This window comes from Nicotiana sylvestris, chromosome 2 (genome assembly GCF_000393655.2).
Source record: "Nicotiana sylvestris chromosome 2, ASM39365v2, whole genome shotgun sequence".
NCBI classification, from domain to species: Eukaryota; Viridiplantae; Streptophyta; class Magnoliopsida; order Solanales; family Solanaceae; genus Nicotiana; species Nicotiana sylvestris.
In genome coordinates, this window is record NC_091058.1 from 83,935,277 (window position 1) to 83,954,691 (window position 19,415).

Here is a 19,415-nt window from a genome sequence, read left to right on the forward strand (position 1 = left end):
TTCTGCTTCCCGGTGCTGGGGATTTTTATTGCTTCCTGCTGGGGATTCCTGTTGTATTCCTCTGCTTTATTGATTCTAAGTGTGCTCCTTTCTCATATGAGCGGGCTTTTGACTTCAATACTTCAATTGTATTCCCTTATTCTCCAGGTGGGTGCCTGATTTCTATTTCTCTTCTTTATCCTTGTTCTCCAGGTGGACGCCTGATTTCTTTTTTCTTTGTCCTCGTTCTCCTGGTGGACGCCTGATTACTTCCTTTCTTTGTCCTTGTTCTCCAGGTGGACGCCTGATTACTTCTTTTCTTTGACATACAACAACCTCCGTTCTACAGGCGGGTCCTTGACAACCAAAACAAACAAAACAAACAAAATTTCCTAACCCAGTTTGTGCTGGGAAGATTTGTGAGTCGTTAGCAAAATTGTAACTCATTTACACTACTGATGCAATGATGAGTAAATTAAAGACTAGGCTAGGATGTGCATCTCCTACGAGTAAAACCAAAAACTTTTGCTAGCAAATGCGTCTGCTAAAATAAAACCTCAACGACTCAAACTAGGAAGTGTGTCTCCTATGGTCGAACTTAAAATGAATCAAACTAGGAAGTGCATCTCCTAAGGGTGAAATCTCAATTCCGGAAGTGCGTCTCCTGCAATAAAATATAACCTGAAAAAGCCAAACTAGAAAGTGCGTCTCCTATTGGTAAGATTAAACTTAGGAAATGCGTCTCCTATGGTGAAACTAAACTGAGGAAGTGCGTCTCCTATTGGTAATGACATGCCTGCATTTATACTTGTGGGCGACCTAGAATATGGAATGAACAGACAAAATGCATTCCCGCATTTTACTGGTGGGCGACCTAGAACTGAAATATATTCCCGCATTATACTGGTAGGCGACCTAGAACTGAAATGTATTCCCGCATTATACTGGTGGGCGACCTAGAACAGAAAGTATTCCCGCATTTTACTGGTGGGCGACCTAGAACTAAAAGTATTCCCGCATTTTACTGGTGGGCGACCTAGAACTGAAAGTATTCCCGCATTTTACTGGTGGGCGACCTAGAACTAAAAGTATTCCCGCATTTTACTAGTGGGCGACCTATAACTAAAAGTATTCCCGGATTTTACTGTTGGGCGTCCTAGAACTGAAATGTATTCCCGCATTATACTGGTTGGCGACCTAGAACTTAAATGTATTCCCGCATTTTACTGGTGGGCGACCTAGAACTTAAATGTATTCCCGCATTTTACTGGTGGGCGACCTAGAATATGGAATGAACAGACAAAATGTATTCCCGCATTATACTGGTGGGCGACCTAGAACATAAATGTATTCCCGCATTTTACTGGTGGGCGACCTAGAACTGAAATGTATTCCCGCATTATACTGGTGGGCGACCTAGAACTTAAATGTATTCCCGCCTTTTACTGGTGGGTGACCTAGAACTTAAATGTATTCCCGCATTTTACTGGTGGGCGACCTAGAACTTAAATGTATTCCCGCATTATACTGGTGGGCGACCTAGAACTTAAATGTATTCCCGCATTATACTGGTGGGCGACCTAGAACTTAAATGTATTCCCGCATTTTACTGGTGGGCGACCTAGAACTTAAATGTATTCCCGCATTTTACTGGTGGGCGACCTAGAACTTAAATGTATTCCCGCATTTTACTGGTGGGCGACCTAGAACTTAAATGTATTCCCGCATTTTACTGGTGGGCGACATAGAACTTAAATGTATTCCCGCATTTTACTGGTGGGCGACCTAGAACTTAAATGTATTCCCGCATTTTACTGGTGGGCGACCTAGAACTGAAATGTATTGACAAAAAAGTGTTCCTCTCGTTATTCAGGTGGGCGCCTGTCTAAACTAAGACATAAAAGTATTCCTCTCGTTATTCAGGTGGGCACCCGACATATCCTATTCGAGGGCGGATGAACCCGACATATCCTATTCGAGGGCGGATGAACCCGACATATCCTATTCGAGGGCGGATGAACCCGACATATCCTATTCGAGGGCGGATGAACCCGACATATCCTATTCGAGGGCGGATGAACCCGACATATCCTATTCGAGGGCGGATGAACCCAACATATCCTATTCGAGGGCGGATGAACCCGAAATATCCTATTCGAGGGCGGATGAACCCAACATATCCTATTCGAGGGCGGATGAACCCGACATATCCTGTTCGAGGGCGGATGAACCCGACATATCCTATTCGAGGGCGGATGAACCCGAAATATCCTATTTGAGGGCGGATGAACCCGACATATCCTGTTTGAAGGCGGATGAACCCGACAAATCCTGTTTGAGGGCGGATGAACCCGACATATCCTTTTTGAGGGCGGATGAACCCGACATATCCTATTTGAGGGCGGATGAACCCAACATATCCTGTTTGAGGGCGGATGAACCCAACATATCCTATTTGAGGGCGGATGAACCCGACATATCCTATTTGAGGGCGGATGAACCCGACATATCCTGTTTGAGGGCGGATAAACCCGAAATATCCTATTTGAGGGCGGATGAACCCAACATATCCTATTTGAGGGCGGATGAACCCAACATATCCTATTTGAGGGCGGATGAACCCGACATATCCTATTTGAGGGCGGATGAACCCAACATATCCTATTTGAGGGCGGATGAACCCAACATATCCTGTTTGAGGGCGGATGAACCCAAAATATCCTATTTGAGGGCGGATGAACCCAACATATCCTATTTGAGGGCGGATGAACCCAACATATCCTATTTGAGGGCGGATGAACCCAACATATCCTATTTGAGGGCGGATGAACCCGACATATCCTGTTTGAGGGCGGATGAACCCGACATATCCTATTTGAGGGCGGATGAACCCGACATATCCTGTTTGAGGGCGGATGAACCCAACATATCCTATTTGAGGGCGGATGAACCCAACATATCCTATTTGAGGGCGGATGAACCCAACATATCCTATTTGAGGGTGGATGAACCCAACATATCCTATTTGAGGGCGGATGAACCCAACATATCCTATTTGAGGGCGGATGAACCCAACATATCCTATTTGAGGGCGGATGAACCCAACATATCCTATTTGAGGGCGGATGAACCCAACATATCCTATTTGAGGGCGGATGAACCCAACATATCCTATTTGAGGGCGGATGAACCCAACATATCCTATTTGAGGGCGGATGAACCCGACATATCCTATTTGAGGGCGGATGAACCCAACATATCCTATTTGAGGGCGGATGAACCCAACATATCCTATTTGAGGGCGGATGAACCCGACATATCCTATTTGAGGGCGGATGAACCCAACATATCCTATTTGAGGGCGGATGAACCCGACATATCCTATTTGAGGGCGGATGAACCCGACATATCCTATTTGAGGGCGGATGAACCCAACATATCCTATTTGAGGGCGGATGAACCCAACATATCCTATTTGAGGGCGGATGAACCCAACATATCCTATTTGAGGGCGGATGAACCCAACATATCCTATTTGAGGGCGGATGAACCCGACATATCCTATTTGAGGGCGGATGAACCCAACATATCCTATTTGAGGGCGGATGAACCCGACATATCCTATTTGAGGGCGGATGAACCCGACATATCCTATTTGAGGGCGGATGAACCCAACATATCCTATTTGAGGGCGGATGAACCCGACATATCCTATTTGAGGGCGGATGAACCCGACATATCCTATTTGAGGGCGGATGAACCCGACATATCCTATTTGAGGGCGGATGAACCCGACATATCCTATTTGAGGGCGGATGAACCCGACATATCCTATTTGAGGGCGGATGAACCCGACATATCCTATTTGAGGGCGGATGAACCCGACATATCCTATTTGTTGGCGGATGAACCCAAAATATCCTATTTGAGGGCGGATGAACCCGACATATCGTATTTGAGGGCGGATGAACCCGACATATTGTATTTGAGGGCGGATGAACCCGACATATCCTATTTGAGGGCGGATGAACCCGACATATCCTATTTGAGGGCGGATGAACCCGACATATCCTATTTGAGGGCGGATGAACCCAACATATACTATTTGAGGGCGGATGAACCCAACATATCCTGTTTGAGGGCGGATGAACCCAACATATCCTATTTGAGGGCGGATGAACCCAACATATCCTGTTTGAGGGCGGATGAACCCAAAATATCCTATTTGAGGGCGGATGAACCCAACATATCCTATTTGAGGGAGGATGAACCCGACATATCCTATTTGAGGGCGGATGAACCCAACATATCCTATTTGAGGGCGGATGAACCCAACATATTTTATTTGAGGGCGGACGAACCCGACATATCCTATTTGAGGGCGGATGAACCCGACATATCCTATTTGAGGGCGGATGAACCCGACATATCCTATTTTAGGGCGGATGAACCCGACATATCCTATTTGAGGGCGGATGAACCCGACATATCCTATTTGAGGGCGGATGAACCCAACATATCTTGTTTGAGGGCGGATGAACCCAAAATATCCTGTTTGAGGGTGGATGAACCCGACATATCCTGTTTGAGGGCGGATGAACCTAAAATATCCTGTTTGAGGGCGGATGAACCCAACATATCCTGTTTGAGGGCGGATGAACCCAACATATCCTGTTTGAGGGCGGATTAACCCGACATATCCTATTTGAGGGCAGATGAACCCGACATATCCTATTTGAGGGCGGATGAACCCAACATATTCTATTTGAGGGCGGATGAACCCAACATATTCTATTTGAGGGCGGATGAACCCAACATATCCTGTTTGAGGGCGGATGAACCCAAAATATCCTATTTGAGGGCGGATTAACCCAACATATCCTATTTGAGGGCGGATGAACCCAAAATATCCTTAAGACTTGAAGATGTCTTACCTTGAATACTTGTTGGGGATTGGGATGAATTTTCCCTTTCTACCTTCCCCATTTATTTTTTGTTTTTTATTATTATTATTTTTTTATCATTATTATTATTAGCTTCTTCCTTTGAAGACTAACTCCTTTGATACTTGTTTTGCCTTAACCTGAAAGGAACCGCTGAGGATACCGATTTTCACCAAACTTGTGTTGGACTCCTCAAACCTGCTAGGGATAATACTGTTGGGATTATTTACTTACCTGCTGGGGGGTAAAACATTATCAGCTGGGGATAACGCTGTCGTGGATAATACTGCTAGGGAATTCTGATTCCTTCAGAACCAGTGCTTCACTGAGCTCAAGTTTCATCCATTTGCTGTTGGGGGCAACACTGGTTCTATGACCATTTCCCTTGAGACTGCCGTTATCTTTATTCCTCCCCGAATGGGTATCTGACTTTCAAAAAATTTTCTAAACGAAAAGAAAATTTTCTGCCCCAGTTTGATAATCCCTTGTGGCATGCATTTCTGTCATCAATGCCACTTCATTTACCTGTTAGTTTAAAACACGGTGGTTGGTTGTGATACTCCCACTGGGATGGTTTTCCCTTTCTCCTTCCTTGATCTGCGTTCCACAACTTGTTGGGGATGATATTGTGTGCTGGGGATAATCCCTTCCTGCTGGGGATATCCCTCTTCTTTTGTGGCATAGCTCGGAAACTAGCATTTTCCCGACCTTTTAGTCTAGTATGGATTTCGCCAAATCATGCTCACTGCTCTCCTTGCTCTGTTCATGGGCCTTGGCCTTGAGGTTTATAACCTTGGTTTTGGCAAGGATATCTCTCTTGACGCTCGTCAATCCTTTTGTCAATTCCCTTTGCTGGGGATATCTTTTTTGACACTGGCCTCGCGCTTGTTCCTCGCTGACTATACCATTTGGATATACTAGTCAGATCTCATCTTGGAAAGCTGATGGCATATTTTGCAGTCATTTCATACTTGTTCTGACCGGACAGACTCTATTGGGGAATTTTTTATGAAAGGAGAAAGATAAAAGAAACAAAATAAAAGACAAAGGAAACGATGACTCTTTTACAAAAGAAACTATAAATAAAAATATATCAAATGCAGATACCGACTCTAATGGCCATGACATGCGTATGTGGCCTATCCTTTACCGTCAATCATCTTTCAAGATCTTCAATTGGTGATTCCCCATCTGATTCTTAATCTTATTTGACTTGTAGTGCCCGAAGGGTTTTCACTATCAAGTCTTTCTCATTTTTGGTTCTTCTCTCAGCTTTCATCGCCTTATGGTGCCTGTGAAGGTTTTCACCGATAAGACTCTCTCATTTGCATCACTTTCCGGCTGGGGATTTGGAGTGTTGCCGGTATGACTCTCTCTGCTGGAGATTAGAGTCCTTTCTGTTGTGGAACAGAATGTTATGTTCGCCGGTAAGACTCTCATTTGTCTGACTTGGCATCTTTTGAAGACTGGTCAGAAGGTCTTTCTTTGGACCGTAATGTGGGTTTTGGATAGGGCTAGAAAAAAAGGGTATTAAAGGCTCAAAAAATGCATTAATTTTGGGTTATTAATTACAACCTTCGGAATTAGATTTATTTACAACAAACGCAACCTTTGCCCCAGTTTCTTGCTTGGGGATATTTTAATTGATTTTTTTCATTTTTCAAAACTATGACCGAGCCGTGAAGCGCCTACGTATCCTCTTTGAGGAATCAGGTCAAACGTAGTTCCCAATTCCTCTTTTTCATTTGACTTTCTTTTTTTTTCTTTGTTACCATTTTCTTTTCTTTTTTCTTTTCGTTTTGTTGTTTTCTTTTCTTTATCTTTTTTTTCTTTTGTTTACCTGCCGCGCTTGCGTATTCTATTCGTTGCTACTAATTCCGAACGAGGGGTATGAAAGAAAAATAAATAAGGCTCAAAAGGGGTTAACGAAGGATAAAGTGTTTGGGTAGCAGAACAAAATGTCTTCGTCATTCCAGTCTTCAAAACATGCCAAGTGCAAACAATACAGTTTAAATTCGTAGTCTCTTCTGGTGGTGCTGGACTTGACAATTATATTCAACATTTGTTTGTTCATTTGTCACTTCTAAAGCACCGTTGGGCGACCCTCATGCCAATTTGGCGAATCTTGCTTTTAACGGTTTTTCTTTGTGTTTCACTTGCCTCAGTTCCATATGACTCGGGCTCTGAATAATCTCAACCGTCCTTATTTCCTTTAAATGGTCTGATCGCCTTTTCAGGGTTTTATGATTAACTTTTAAGATTAGGCCCAAACTGGGTGCGCATGTCATGTCCCTAGAATCGGCATTGAACGAAATGATAAAAGGACTAAACAAAAAGACGACTGGAACTAACAAAAGACCGGCTTTGTATTAGACTACCGGCGAAATGGTTTGAATAATAAAACAAACAAAACAACCAGAATAAAATCCTAACACAAACTGGACAAAATTTAAACAAACTGCTATGACAAAATGGAAAGATAAGAAGGTTTGACACAGGACAAAATCCAAATTACAACCTTAATAATCCGGACAACAGAAATGACAACAAAATAAGCCACCACAAGCTTCTCTCTTGCTAACCAAGGAACGGAGCGTCCTCCCCTTTATCAAAACTGGCATCTTAGCCACTGAACTTCGCATCAATACTGCCAAGACCATTACCAGCTTCAATATCATCAACCTCCGTCAGCAAGTCCCCAATAGGATTCGAGTGCTTCTGTTATCAGGCCTGATCCCAGCAGAGTGTGTATCATGAGATGCAAGTAAAGGATTCTGGGTGTCATTGTCTGGCTTACCACAAACCAACCACCTTAACTTTCTTTGCAAAACAAACAGGTTAGAATGGACTCAGTCGGTCCCCATTATTAACAACATCCTTTCTTTTTTTTTCTTTTTTTTTCTTTCTTTTTTTTCGATTTTTTCCTTTTCTCTTTTTTTCATTTTTCTTCGGGTTTTTTTTCTCATTTTTTTTTTGCTTTTCTTTTAGTTGTGGTCGAATCTTATGGAGATTGACCCCGCATGAATCAGACCTTGCGTAGTTCGGACCAATAAAAGGTAAACAATAATAAACATTTTTTTCTTATCAATTTTCATAATGAAACAAACTGGGTTTCAAAGGTTTAAAGATGACCTACAAACTCGAAAATCAAACAACCCATATATTCTAATCAAGAGATTTATAAACTCAAAAACAAAAGGCTAGCTCCCTTTCTCTGTTCGACAAATGCAACCAAACGGTTATTTTTGCAAATGTGGCCCCTTCAAAATTTCACATGAATTTTGAGGCCGGGGAGGATTATTTTATGACACTTTACAAACTTGTCCGTTCTTTACGAAAATAACCTTTCGACAACTGAAAGATACTCTAAGGCTATTTCGGCAAGAACGGTTTAAGACGCGGCCGAAGCTGACTCGGCTTATTTTTACCAAAAATCCAAACGGTATTCACCTGACCGCTGACTCTTTGTTTTTTTTTTCTTTTCAAATTGCAATAAAAACTTGGTGTTGCAAACACGGCCCTTCAGCGCCTCGGGGACGAAGATTTTTAAGGCTGTGTGGGTCCATATCTCAAAATGACCCAAAGGTGGCTGTTTATGCTAAATCAGCCTTCCGGCGTCCCTTTCGGGAACATTCGGCTATTTATGACAAAACAACATCACCAAAATTTGACATATATTTTTGTTATTTATTTATTTTTGGCTTTTTTAGCAAAATGGTGGGGTTGGACCCGATGAGGGTTGCCTACGTATCTCACATCCGGTGAGAATCAAACCCGCGTAGTTCGGGCAATCAGGAATAAGTAGATGAACTAACTCCCTTTTTTTTGTGAATTTGTGAAAGAACTACTTTAAAAGAAGAACTGAAGTATTTTTTTTTTGGATTTTTGATTGATCTTCTTTTTGAAAGAAATACTTCTAAGATATATGTTTTGACTTTCATTTGCTTTTTTTTTTCTAAAGAAGACGAAGAAAATATTTTTCGGAATTTTACTTTTAATAAAAGAAATGCTTCTCAAAATGTTTTTGAATTTTGAATTTTCTTTTCAATTTTGAAAGAAGAATCAAAATATTTTCGGATTTTTTTATTATTATTATTTTTTTATTTATTTTTTTTAAAAAAACAATTAGAAAGACTTTCTAAAGAAGTCAATAATGGAAAATATTTTTGGATTATTTTAATTTCGGCATTTTCATAAACAAATAAATAAACCTATTTTAAAAACAAGACTTTTTTTTTATTTAGAAAAACAAGACAAAACAATGATGATTTTTTTCTACTCTTCCTTTGTTTTTAATAAAACAAACTAATAAGACATATTTTTTTTTATTTTCTCAAAATTTCGGCAGAGTTTCGACACTACTTGGACATTTGCTTTTTTTTCCTAACAATAAGTAGTCACATCTCTACACTGTTATTTTCTCCTCTTTTCCACTATTTTCTAATTTGTGGATGATGATGAAAACATGCACAATCTTTCTTTTGAATTTTCAATGTTTTTTTTATATATATACATATATATTTTATTTTTTATATTTATTATATTTTCAAAAATGTGGCATGGGGGACATAGTGAATTTCAAGACTTCTTGGATTCCGCAAATGTTCCCCATGTGCTTTTCCCAAAAATGAAGCGTGGGGGACATAGGGAATTCCAAGAATTCTTGGATTCCACAAATGTTCCCTAGGTGCTTTTCCCAAAAATGAAGCGTGGGGGACATAGGGAATTCCAAGGCTTCTTAAATTCCACAAATGTTCCCCATGCTTTGATTAAAATAACACCATGCTGGAAATGACCAAATGACCCATTCGCCCTTGACTAAATACAACATGTAGCACATAGGATGCCGAAAGATGGTCTATTATTTTCAGGTTGCTTGTCCTAGACGGACCCAACCCCTATGTTGAGTCCCCTAAGTCAAATGCACATGATGCAAATAAACGTTCCTACTAGGGATCCGGCATGTGGCTTTGTTATACTAGGTTCAAAAACCTGGGTCGGTGTTCTAGACAGTGTACCCGAGCGGACAACTCGAGCTGAGGAAGGAGCTCCTTTCCGGGAACCAAAAGGCCAGCCGGCTTAGAAACTTTCCGAGCCTCGTTTATTTAGGGTATGACACTAACAGAATAGGTAGGTCACGCGCACGTGTACACTATAAATTCAGAAGACTCAGAAAGAAGGGTTTCGTAGTAGTTTTATATACACAATTCAGATAATATTAAAGCGGTAAAAGCATCATTTAGCACATATCATGTAAAAATCAAATAATAAATAAAGTCAACTATAACAGTTATTTTAAGCTCGAATTCTTGAACCCTGAACCAGAGATTCTGGGTTCGTTCCCCAGCAGAGTCGCCAGAGCTGTCACACCTCCTTTTTACGCACCCGCGAGGGTGCAAGGGAGTTTTTTCCAATTAAAGGACAATCGAAACGGGATTTGTTTATTTATTTCAGAGTCGCCACTTGGGAGATTTAGGGTGTCCCAAGTCACCAATTTTAATCCCGAATTGAGGAAAAGAATGACTCCATATTACAGTCTGCGTACCAGAAATCCGGATAAGGAATTCTGTTAACCCGGGAGAAGGTGTTAGGCATTCCCGAGTTTCGTGGTTCTAGCACGGTCGCTCAACTGTTATATTCGGCTTATTTATCTGATTTTAAATACAATTATGAACCATGTGCAAATTTTATCTTTTTTACCGCTTTATTATCATTATTTTAAGGAATGTGAACATCGCTTAAAACATGTTTTTGGACTGCGTCACATGAAATGCACCCACAATCCGGAACATATTTTATTTGACGTTTTGGGATTTGGATTTGGGTCGCATGAAATGCACACCCAAGTTTAATAAAGTAGATTATTAAACACGCACCTAAAGAGACTGTCGTGTTATTATTTTGGGAAGGCCGTGAAATTCGCTGAACGACCCTCCTGAATTCTAAGTAATTGAAAACAAGTATTTACTGAGGGCCCCGCAATTTTGTATTTTTATTTGGTGAGGCTCATCTCATTCTTATTTTTTAAAAGGAATTTGCAACGTCATGGACACGCATCTCGAACCACGTCACAATCAATGTACCCGTGATTAAAAACACATTTCGACTCCGCTGAGATTTGGATTTGGGCCACCTAAATGTGCGCCCGAGTTAGGGAGAATAAATTATTAAAGGCGCGCCTAAAGCGACTAGCGTATCATTTATTTTGGGGAAGGCCGTAAAATTCGCTAAACGGCCCGTCCCGGAATCAAGTATTTAACACATATTTTTTGTGAGGGCTCCGCGATCTGTACATTTTTTATGTGGCGAAGCTCGTCTCGTTTTTATTATTTGAGGGCAAACTTAAGACAACTACGATTTTCTACCAATGAAGTCATCCGAGGTTAAACAAAAAAAAACAACGATTCTAACAGGTAATAATATCCATGGTAAAAATGAAAAAAAACAAAGCAATTTAACAAAGACGATACACAAACCGTTCATATGCTCACATTTACTTTAAGCATGCAGTAACTAAACATAGAATAAACATTTTTAACACAACAACAAAAAATTGGATTGTTGACATTCATCAATATCGAATATTCTCATTATTTGCCTTGAACAATAATATGGAAAACGAATGAAATGAAACCAAGGACGAAGAACACTAACCTTCGAACCTTGACAATCCTAGAACGACAAACAGTGCCTCCTACGGAACTCGAACCTGACCTTACTCGACGAGGAACAATGACGAAACCTCGGACAAACACCTCGACGTACCGGACCTCGACGAACCAAGGATGACGTCGATGGAAAACAGAAAACTCGGCCAAGCAGGATCGCAGCAACCCACAGCTGCTCGCGAAAGATGAAACAACGTCGACAGCAGTAAGGTCGACGTGAGGGGAGCTGGTGGTTGACGGTGGTCGTGAGGGTGTAGGACTGGTTGTTTTCGTGGTGGTTTTGGGTTAGGGTCGATGGGAGTTCAGACAGGAGGCTGGTCGACTGGTGGTGGGTTGTTGACGCTACTGCTGGTTCGTGGTGGATGGTGGGTTGTTGATGGTGGTTCGGGCAGGAGGGTTGAGGGTGGTTTTGGTAGGCGTTGGGGTGTTGGCGATGGAGGTGGTGTTTGGACAGTAGGGAAGGTGACGCAGCAGCAGCAGCAGCAACAGCTGCTGCTCGACGGGGCCGGTGGTTCAGGCGTTGATGGAGGTGGTGTTTATGGCGTCGGGGAGTGGGGCTGGTATGCTGGTAGCGGTGGTTTTGGGGTTACGATGGGGAAGGAGATGGATTGGTTTTTGGGGAGTTGATGGTGGGTTTGGGGTAGGTGAGGGAGCTGGTAGCGGCATCAATGGACGTCGGAAAAGGTGGTCGACGAAGGAGAAGAAATGGTTCCGACGAAAGGGTTGCGGACGTGAGGATGGTGAAGGTTTTTTGAGTAGGGTTTTTTCTTCTTCTTCTTTAGGAAGAAGATGATCTACAGTACTCCTTGTTTCCAAAATCTGTCCTCCTCGTTCAAAAAATTTCAAAAGTCTTTTTTTTTTCCAAAATGTTTGTCCGTGTATTTGATATGGTTTTGCCCAGGGAAATGAGCCCTACGCGTGGTGGGGTTCGAGGCTTGTGTTCCCCACGCGTGGTGGGGTTCCCCGTGTATGGGATTCCGTCCGTGTTCCCCACGTGTGGCGGACTAGGATTATTATGGGCTAAGTCCGAAAATTAGGCCTAAACCAGGTAGTTTGAACCCGAATATTATTCTTTTGCCCGGACCCGAGAAATAGGAACACGACGTTGCTCAACTAGTCCTACGTAAGCAAAATAACTAACAAAAATAAGACTAATATTTAAACAAAACTATATCTTTTTAAGTATATTTTCAAGATTTAAAATAGCTACAAAATATTAATAAAACTATTTTTTTGTAATTTTCGTTTTTTATATAAAGATAAAATATAAAGTAATATTTTTGCATTTTTTCCAAATTAAAATGACTACAAAACCTTAATAGAATTATATTTTTTGTAATTTTCGAAATTATATAAAGTACAAAAATAAAGTGCAATTTTTGTATTTTTTCAAGTTTATGAGAGATACATAAACTAAAATTTATATATATTTTTTGTAATTTTTCTTTTGTAACGAAATAAAGCAAAAATAGTCAAAATAGGTATATTAGACCTAAATTACATATTTATGCTAAAAAATGTGAAAATTCTCGGGGAGGGTCAAAAATCCGGTGTCTACACACCTATACCTATGCATGACATGACATTTATATTCACGTGCATGACAATATAAATGTTACAGAATTTACAAAGTTATTCAGACTTTCGGGTGGATTTTTTATTCCATGTTTCATCTATGTCTTTTATGTACTGATTTTCATGCCTCACATACTCAATACATCGTTCGTACTGATGCCCTATATCCCGGAGCCTGTGTTTTATGCCTGTAGATGCAGGTAGGCAAGCCGACAGTCCCTCTTCTTATGATCCTTGATCAGCGAGAGTTGGCGTACTCCACTTGATCCGGAGCTGTTTTTGCTATTGGTACGATATGCTTGTATATATAAATGGGTATGACATGGCTCAGCCCCGTCTTTGTACAATTGTATTTCTATTAGAGGTTTGTAGACAGTATGTCTAGTTGGATAGTATGTGACCTTGCCGACTTCCAGTTTTGAGGTATATAGTTGTCTATTGCAGCCTTGTCGGCTTGACCTATGTATGTTGCACGTATATGTACATATGCCTTTTCGGCAGGTTTCCTTCATGTATGTTATTCTCGTAATTCAGCAGATGTTATTCAGGTTTATATCTTAGACCCATGCTTAGGGGTGCTTGATAGGTAGTACTCGGGCACCCGTCGCGGCCCATCGGGTTGGGTCGTGAGAGCTAGTGCATCAGTCGGTAGAACCCTTACATTCAGTTATGTTCCCATGGCCGTTCATGAAATGGGGAATGGACATCGTCGGACCGCTGCCAACGACTCACGGTACGGTAAGATTTATTTTAATTTTGATTGACTATTTTTCTAAATGGGTGGAAGCAGGCCCATATTAGAAGATCAGATAATGTGAAGTGGTCGATTTCTTATGGGAAAATATAATTTGCAGGTTTGGAATACCAAAAGAGATAGCATGCGACAATGGGCCATAGTTTATCGGTGCAAAAGTTACAAAGTTACTCAAAGATTTGAAAATAAAGAGGATCACATCTTCACCTTATCATTCGAGCGCAAACGGTCAAGCGGAGTCAACAAACAAAATGATCATTCAAAACCTTAAGAAAAGGTTGGAAGCGGCAAAAGTCAAATGGACTGAAGAATTGCTCGGAGTTCTATGGGCCTACCAAACAACAACCAAGTCGAGCACAAGAGAAACTCCTTTTTTCCTTGTGTACGGTGTAGAAGATCTAATCCTGGTGGAAGTAGGTGAGCGCACATTGAGATATTTTTGGGTAGATAAAGAATCGAACAACGAGGCAATGTTGATTAACTTGGAGCTGCTCGAGGAACTCAGGGACTTGGCGCATGTAAGAATGACAACTCAAAAGCAGAGAATGGAGCGATATTATAATCGAAGAGCCAACCTCCGTTATTTCAAAGTAGGAGATTTGGTTCTGAGAAAAATAACTCAAAATACCCTGGAGCTCAATGCGGGGAAGCTGGGTCTGACATGGGAAGGTCCTTATTGGGTTTCAGCTATCACCAGGAAAGGTTCATATGAGCTGGAGAACCGTAATGGAGACAAGTTTCCCAGCAATTGGAACGTGGAGCACCTCAAAAGATATTATTACTGATGAACATTATCCGAGCGGAAAGATATGCTGCAGTCTTTGTCCCAACTGGGTTTTCCTGGAAAGGTTTTTAATGAGGCAGCGATAGAAAACATACTACGAGACAACATCAATAAGACCTTTAATAGCAAGGCAAACAAGCAAGTTTCCACTTGAGGACGGTTAGATAATCTTTGTCTCGATAGCAAATTCCCACTAGAAAGTTAAGTTTGCTACCGAGCAAAGGTTACCCGTACGCTCACGAGCACAAACCACTAGAGGGTTGTTAGATAGTTCTTTGCTCGATAGCATGGATTCCTAAGGGGATGTAAGATGTGTTGCAGAGTTACGGATTATCTAGCAATTCATTGGTGGAATATTTGAAGGCACAAGAATTCCAGTGTTCCAATTCGCATTCGAACACTGGGGGAATGATATGAGGACGCCAACGATGAGTGCCACATCAACCGGGAAATGAAAATCCGAAAACATAAATGGATCATTGGGATCGAGGACTGCGCAACCGGCCCCGTAGAAATAAGTTTTACAAGATATCCACAAGTAATGACAATTTCTTTTTAGATGCTTTTTTACTTTTGAAAATAGAAGGAATTATATGAAATGAAATCCTTTTGTTTATCTTGTTTCTTGTTTGAACGATGAACTAACTTTGCCATTTGAAAGTTAAACAAATACATCAAATGTTAGTGCCGTAATGAATAGGAGATGTCCTCTTCAAGAGCACCGTAAACATAAGAGGGCCCTCTCTTATGAAAACCCTCACATTAAAGGGTTGGTGTCGGAGGAATTTATGCCCGGAATCAAAATGCTCCCGGGAAAAAATGCACCCGAAGAGGTACACAAAAGGACGTAAAAAGTAAACTTGTGCAAATACTTATAGAAACCCTCATGTAAAAGGGTTAATGCTTGGAATCAAAATGCTTCGAGGAAAATGCATCCGAGACTACACATAATAAAGTGCGAATAAAAAAACATGCACAGAATTCTTAAGCAAATGCAAAGGTTAAAGACTTGCATTGATATTCAAAAGAAAGTGAGACTCAAATAGTACTTGAGCAAAATATATATTTTTATCTACAAAAACATGCCAAAATAGCAAAGATACAAGAATGGGAAAAAGAAAAGAAAAGCTAAACTGCAGTATCTCTAGAATCAGGAGGAAGAGAAATGTTCGTGCCCCTGAGGGAAGTAGATGGATCTACCGATGGCTCGACATTTTCCCCAGTTTGGTATTCAGCGTCATCTTCCTCCGTTTTCTCTTCAATTCCCGAGAACTCGGAACTGGAACCATAAGAACCAGGAGCATCAGACTGCGCCGGGAGTCCATTTTTGGCAGTCAACTAAAGCTCTCAGGCCTTAGAAATTTCGGCATCAAAGTCAATGATACCTACTTTGGCCTCTTCCAATGTTTTTCTCCTCATGTTGTACATAGCATAAGTTTTTTCAACAACGAGGGAAGCTGCTCAACGCTTAAGTTCTTCTTTGAGTTGAGTTACCTCGGCAGAAAAGGCTTCCTAGGTGGACCTAATAGATCTGAGGATAACATCAAGGTCGGGGATGGTTGAACTAAAGATACTATTATGCTCGATAGTTTTCATGTACTTCTCTTCCAACTGGGCATGTTTCTCCCCCGCAGAAGCAAGCTCTTTAATTTTAGAGTTGAAGGCTACTTCTAAATCAGTCACTTGTTCAGTAGTGATAGCCTCGCGCTCAGTTGCAACAAGAATGGTGTCCTGGACTTCAGAACATTTGGCCTTGACTTCATCATATCTAACCCTCATCGGGCCAATTTCTTGGCTAAGGGTTACTACCTCTTGCTCGCTTTGCTGCAAACGAGCCTCCAAATCAATAGCCTCAATAGCTTTGGTTTCCAGTTCCGAGAGGCAGAGAACGGTTTGTTCCTGTTCTACCAAAAGTTGATCCCGCTCAGAAGTAAGGTCCTCATTCTCACGAATCAACCTCCGAAGGCCCTCGAAAGCAAGAAAGTTGGCCTACAAAACAAGAGAAGTAAAACTTAGAATATATTCATAAAAAAGTAGAAGAAATAACAAAGGAAAAGAGGAACGCATCGCTGCGGCATTGTGCATGGCGTTATTCAACAAACACTCCCTCGAGAGTGCTTGAATCTATTCCCAATCTTTCATTGAAGCCAAAGGCTTCAGATAATTAGTAAGCTCCAATGGTCGGGATAGCAGGTTGTATCCGGTAGAGACTGAAAGAGTAACATTCCTCCTCCTATTAGGATCTTCAGTAGGGGAAGCATAATTTTGCCCCAAATTCCCATGAACTGGGGACTGGAGAGGAGGAACATCTCCTTCATGATCAGATGTGGCCGGTGGAGATGATGTAGCAATTGCTGGTGGAAGAGTGGATGAAGATGGAAGTGATGTAGCAGTTGCTGGTGCTGGTGAAGACGGGGATAAAGGTGATGGAGTTGAAGGGTGTGAAGCAGATGCATCAAATGCAGTGCTGGTAGTTGGATGCTCGCCAACCAAAGACGGAAGGGACTTGGTAATCAGCCCCGCAGTACCGGGCACAACTGTGAGTACGTGATTTTTGTCCTATGTGAAATACTCCCATAAAATACAAGGAAAATAATTTTTTCCATTTTTTACAATTTTATAGGATTTGGTGGAAATTTGTGCTAATTATTTGCATTTTCTATGCATGTTTATTTTTATTAAAAAATCATGAAAAAGCCAAAAATACCATGCATTGCATTTAGGTCATTTTTATATTTTTAAGGTTAATTAGTCAATTATTTGCTTTATTAAAATTGAAAATAAAAAATTAGTTTATCTTTTGCATTTTTAGCCTTTTAATTCTAAATTAGTAAATTTTCCTTTTCAATTTAGGAGTAATTAATTTATTGTAAATATTATATTAGTTAATTAGCTTAATTGTGTAAGTTAATTTAATTAAAGGGTTTAATCTAGGTTTTAATTAATTTTAAAGGAGAAAAGGGAAAAAACAATTGAAAATAGAAAAAAAAAAGAGAAAAAAGAGAGACTTAGAAATCAGGACTGCTAAGCCCAAACCCATTTAAACCCAATTTACCCGCCTAGTCCAACTAGCTCAATTCCCTAACCCGGTCCAGTCTCCAGCCTAATCAAATGACCCCATTTGAGCCCCTCCCATTTTAACCGTTGGATCAACAAGATCCAATGGACCAGAACTCAAGCCCTCCCCCTCCCCCATGTATAAATCTGTCGAAACTGGTCCCCCCAACTTTATCTCCCATTCCCGACTTACTCAAACCCTAATCAACTCCGCGCCCCAAAATTCCTGCAACCCTCTGCCGGTAGTGTCACCCACACAACCCCAATCCGTCCCAAAATTACACCATAGAATCCTCTCCATCCCCTTATTCCAAATCCCCAACTCGTTCCTTCAAACCATCGTCAAGCTCCTCAAATTTCAGATCCAAAATCGGATCATCCAAACCTCTAATTCACTCCAAACCCACCCAAATTAACATCCTACAGTCCCCAGGCTTCCCCAAACCCAAAGCCCTTGATGATTTTCCCAAGCGAGCTCTAGAGTGCGTCAGATTTAGAATTTAGATTTTGACCTAATTTCTGTCAAAGATTTCCACTTATCGAGGCTCGAAGCTTGCCCTGATAGAACACTCATAACTAAGGGTGTTAATTAGGGTAAGTTTTCGACTTTGATGAAGTAGTTCGAGGGGCCATGTTGTTCGTTTGTTATTTTTGGCTAATACTTTCGTTTGGTCAGTTAGTCTTTTCTTCTTCTTCTCCTTGTTAATTAGTTACTTATTTCTATTTCTTCTTGTTTCTTTATTCTTCTTTGTTAGTTCAAATCGATTTCTGTTTGCATGTTAGATTTAAGTCATATTAGTTTATAGTAATATTAGCTTAATAATGTAGTTAACAGTTTCTTTTTAGTACTTTTAATTTCATACTTGCATGTTGCTCCATTCTTCTTTTGTTTTGCTTCTTTAGAATTTTGATGCCAGGAGTTTCAAAACTCCATTGGTTTGTTTGTTTGTGGGTTGTGGTTTTTGGACCAGAAATTGGGCTTCATAGTTCAGAAGCCCGAAGGAAAGGGGGAAGGGTTCGAGCATGGTGGGGTCTAGCCCAATTAGTGGTACTCTCTGAAAAAGTTAATAACATAGGTTTAAAGGGTATTTAGGGTATTTTATAACTGCCTAGGAAAGTTCTATAAAAGTGGGGGAAGGGGCTGGTTTAACAAATAGGCTAAAAACTTGGGGTCTGAAGTGAATTGATAAAAATTAGGGAAAGGGTAACTGATAAAATTGTGAAATCAATTATGCTACCCTAAGGTCCTCTATATAAGGCCTGTTTTCAATAAAATTGAGCAGAGATTAGAGACCCTAAAAACTAGAAACGGCTAAAACAATTTCCGAAAAAATATTAGTGTCAGTCTTTAACTTTTCCACTTTTTTCTCTTTAAAAAGTTAAAGGAAAATTCCTTATTCGATTTCTGGTGAATTGGCATGAAGGAAATGATTTAATTTGAAGCTAATATTGATTGTTGTTGCTGATCTCTTGCTGTTGTTTACTTCCTAACCTCGAGCTTGTTTTCTTGTTGTTGTTTTTTTGCTGTAATCAGGTACTCCCTAAACCTCATTAACGTGTGAAATGAAAGAATCTGCAGCTATGTAATCAAGTTAGAAATCCATGACATATATTGTTTATCAAATGCTATCCCTATGTTCTTAAGTTCATTCAAT

The 19,415-nt window shown here is 40.7% G+C and overlaps 1 protein-coding gene across 1 annotated transcript; it reads left to right on the top strand.

Moving 5' to 3' along the window:
- Nucleotides 1-14,170: 14,170 nt before the first annotated feature.
- Nucleotides 14,171-14,704, top strand: LOC138885164 (uncharacterized). Its single transcript, XM_070166071.1, has one exon. It carries the CDS (start codon nucleotides 14,171-14,173, stop codon nucleotides 14,702-14,704), a length of 534 nt encoding a protein of 177 aa, XP_070022172.1.
- The last annotated feature ends 4,711 nt before the right edge of the window (nucleotides 14,705-19,415 follow it).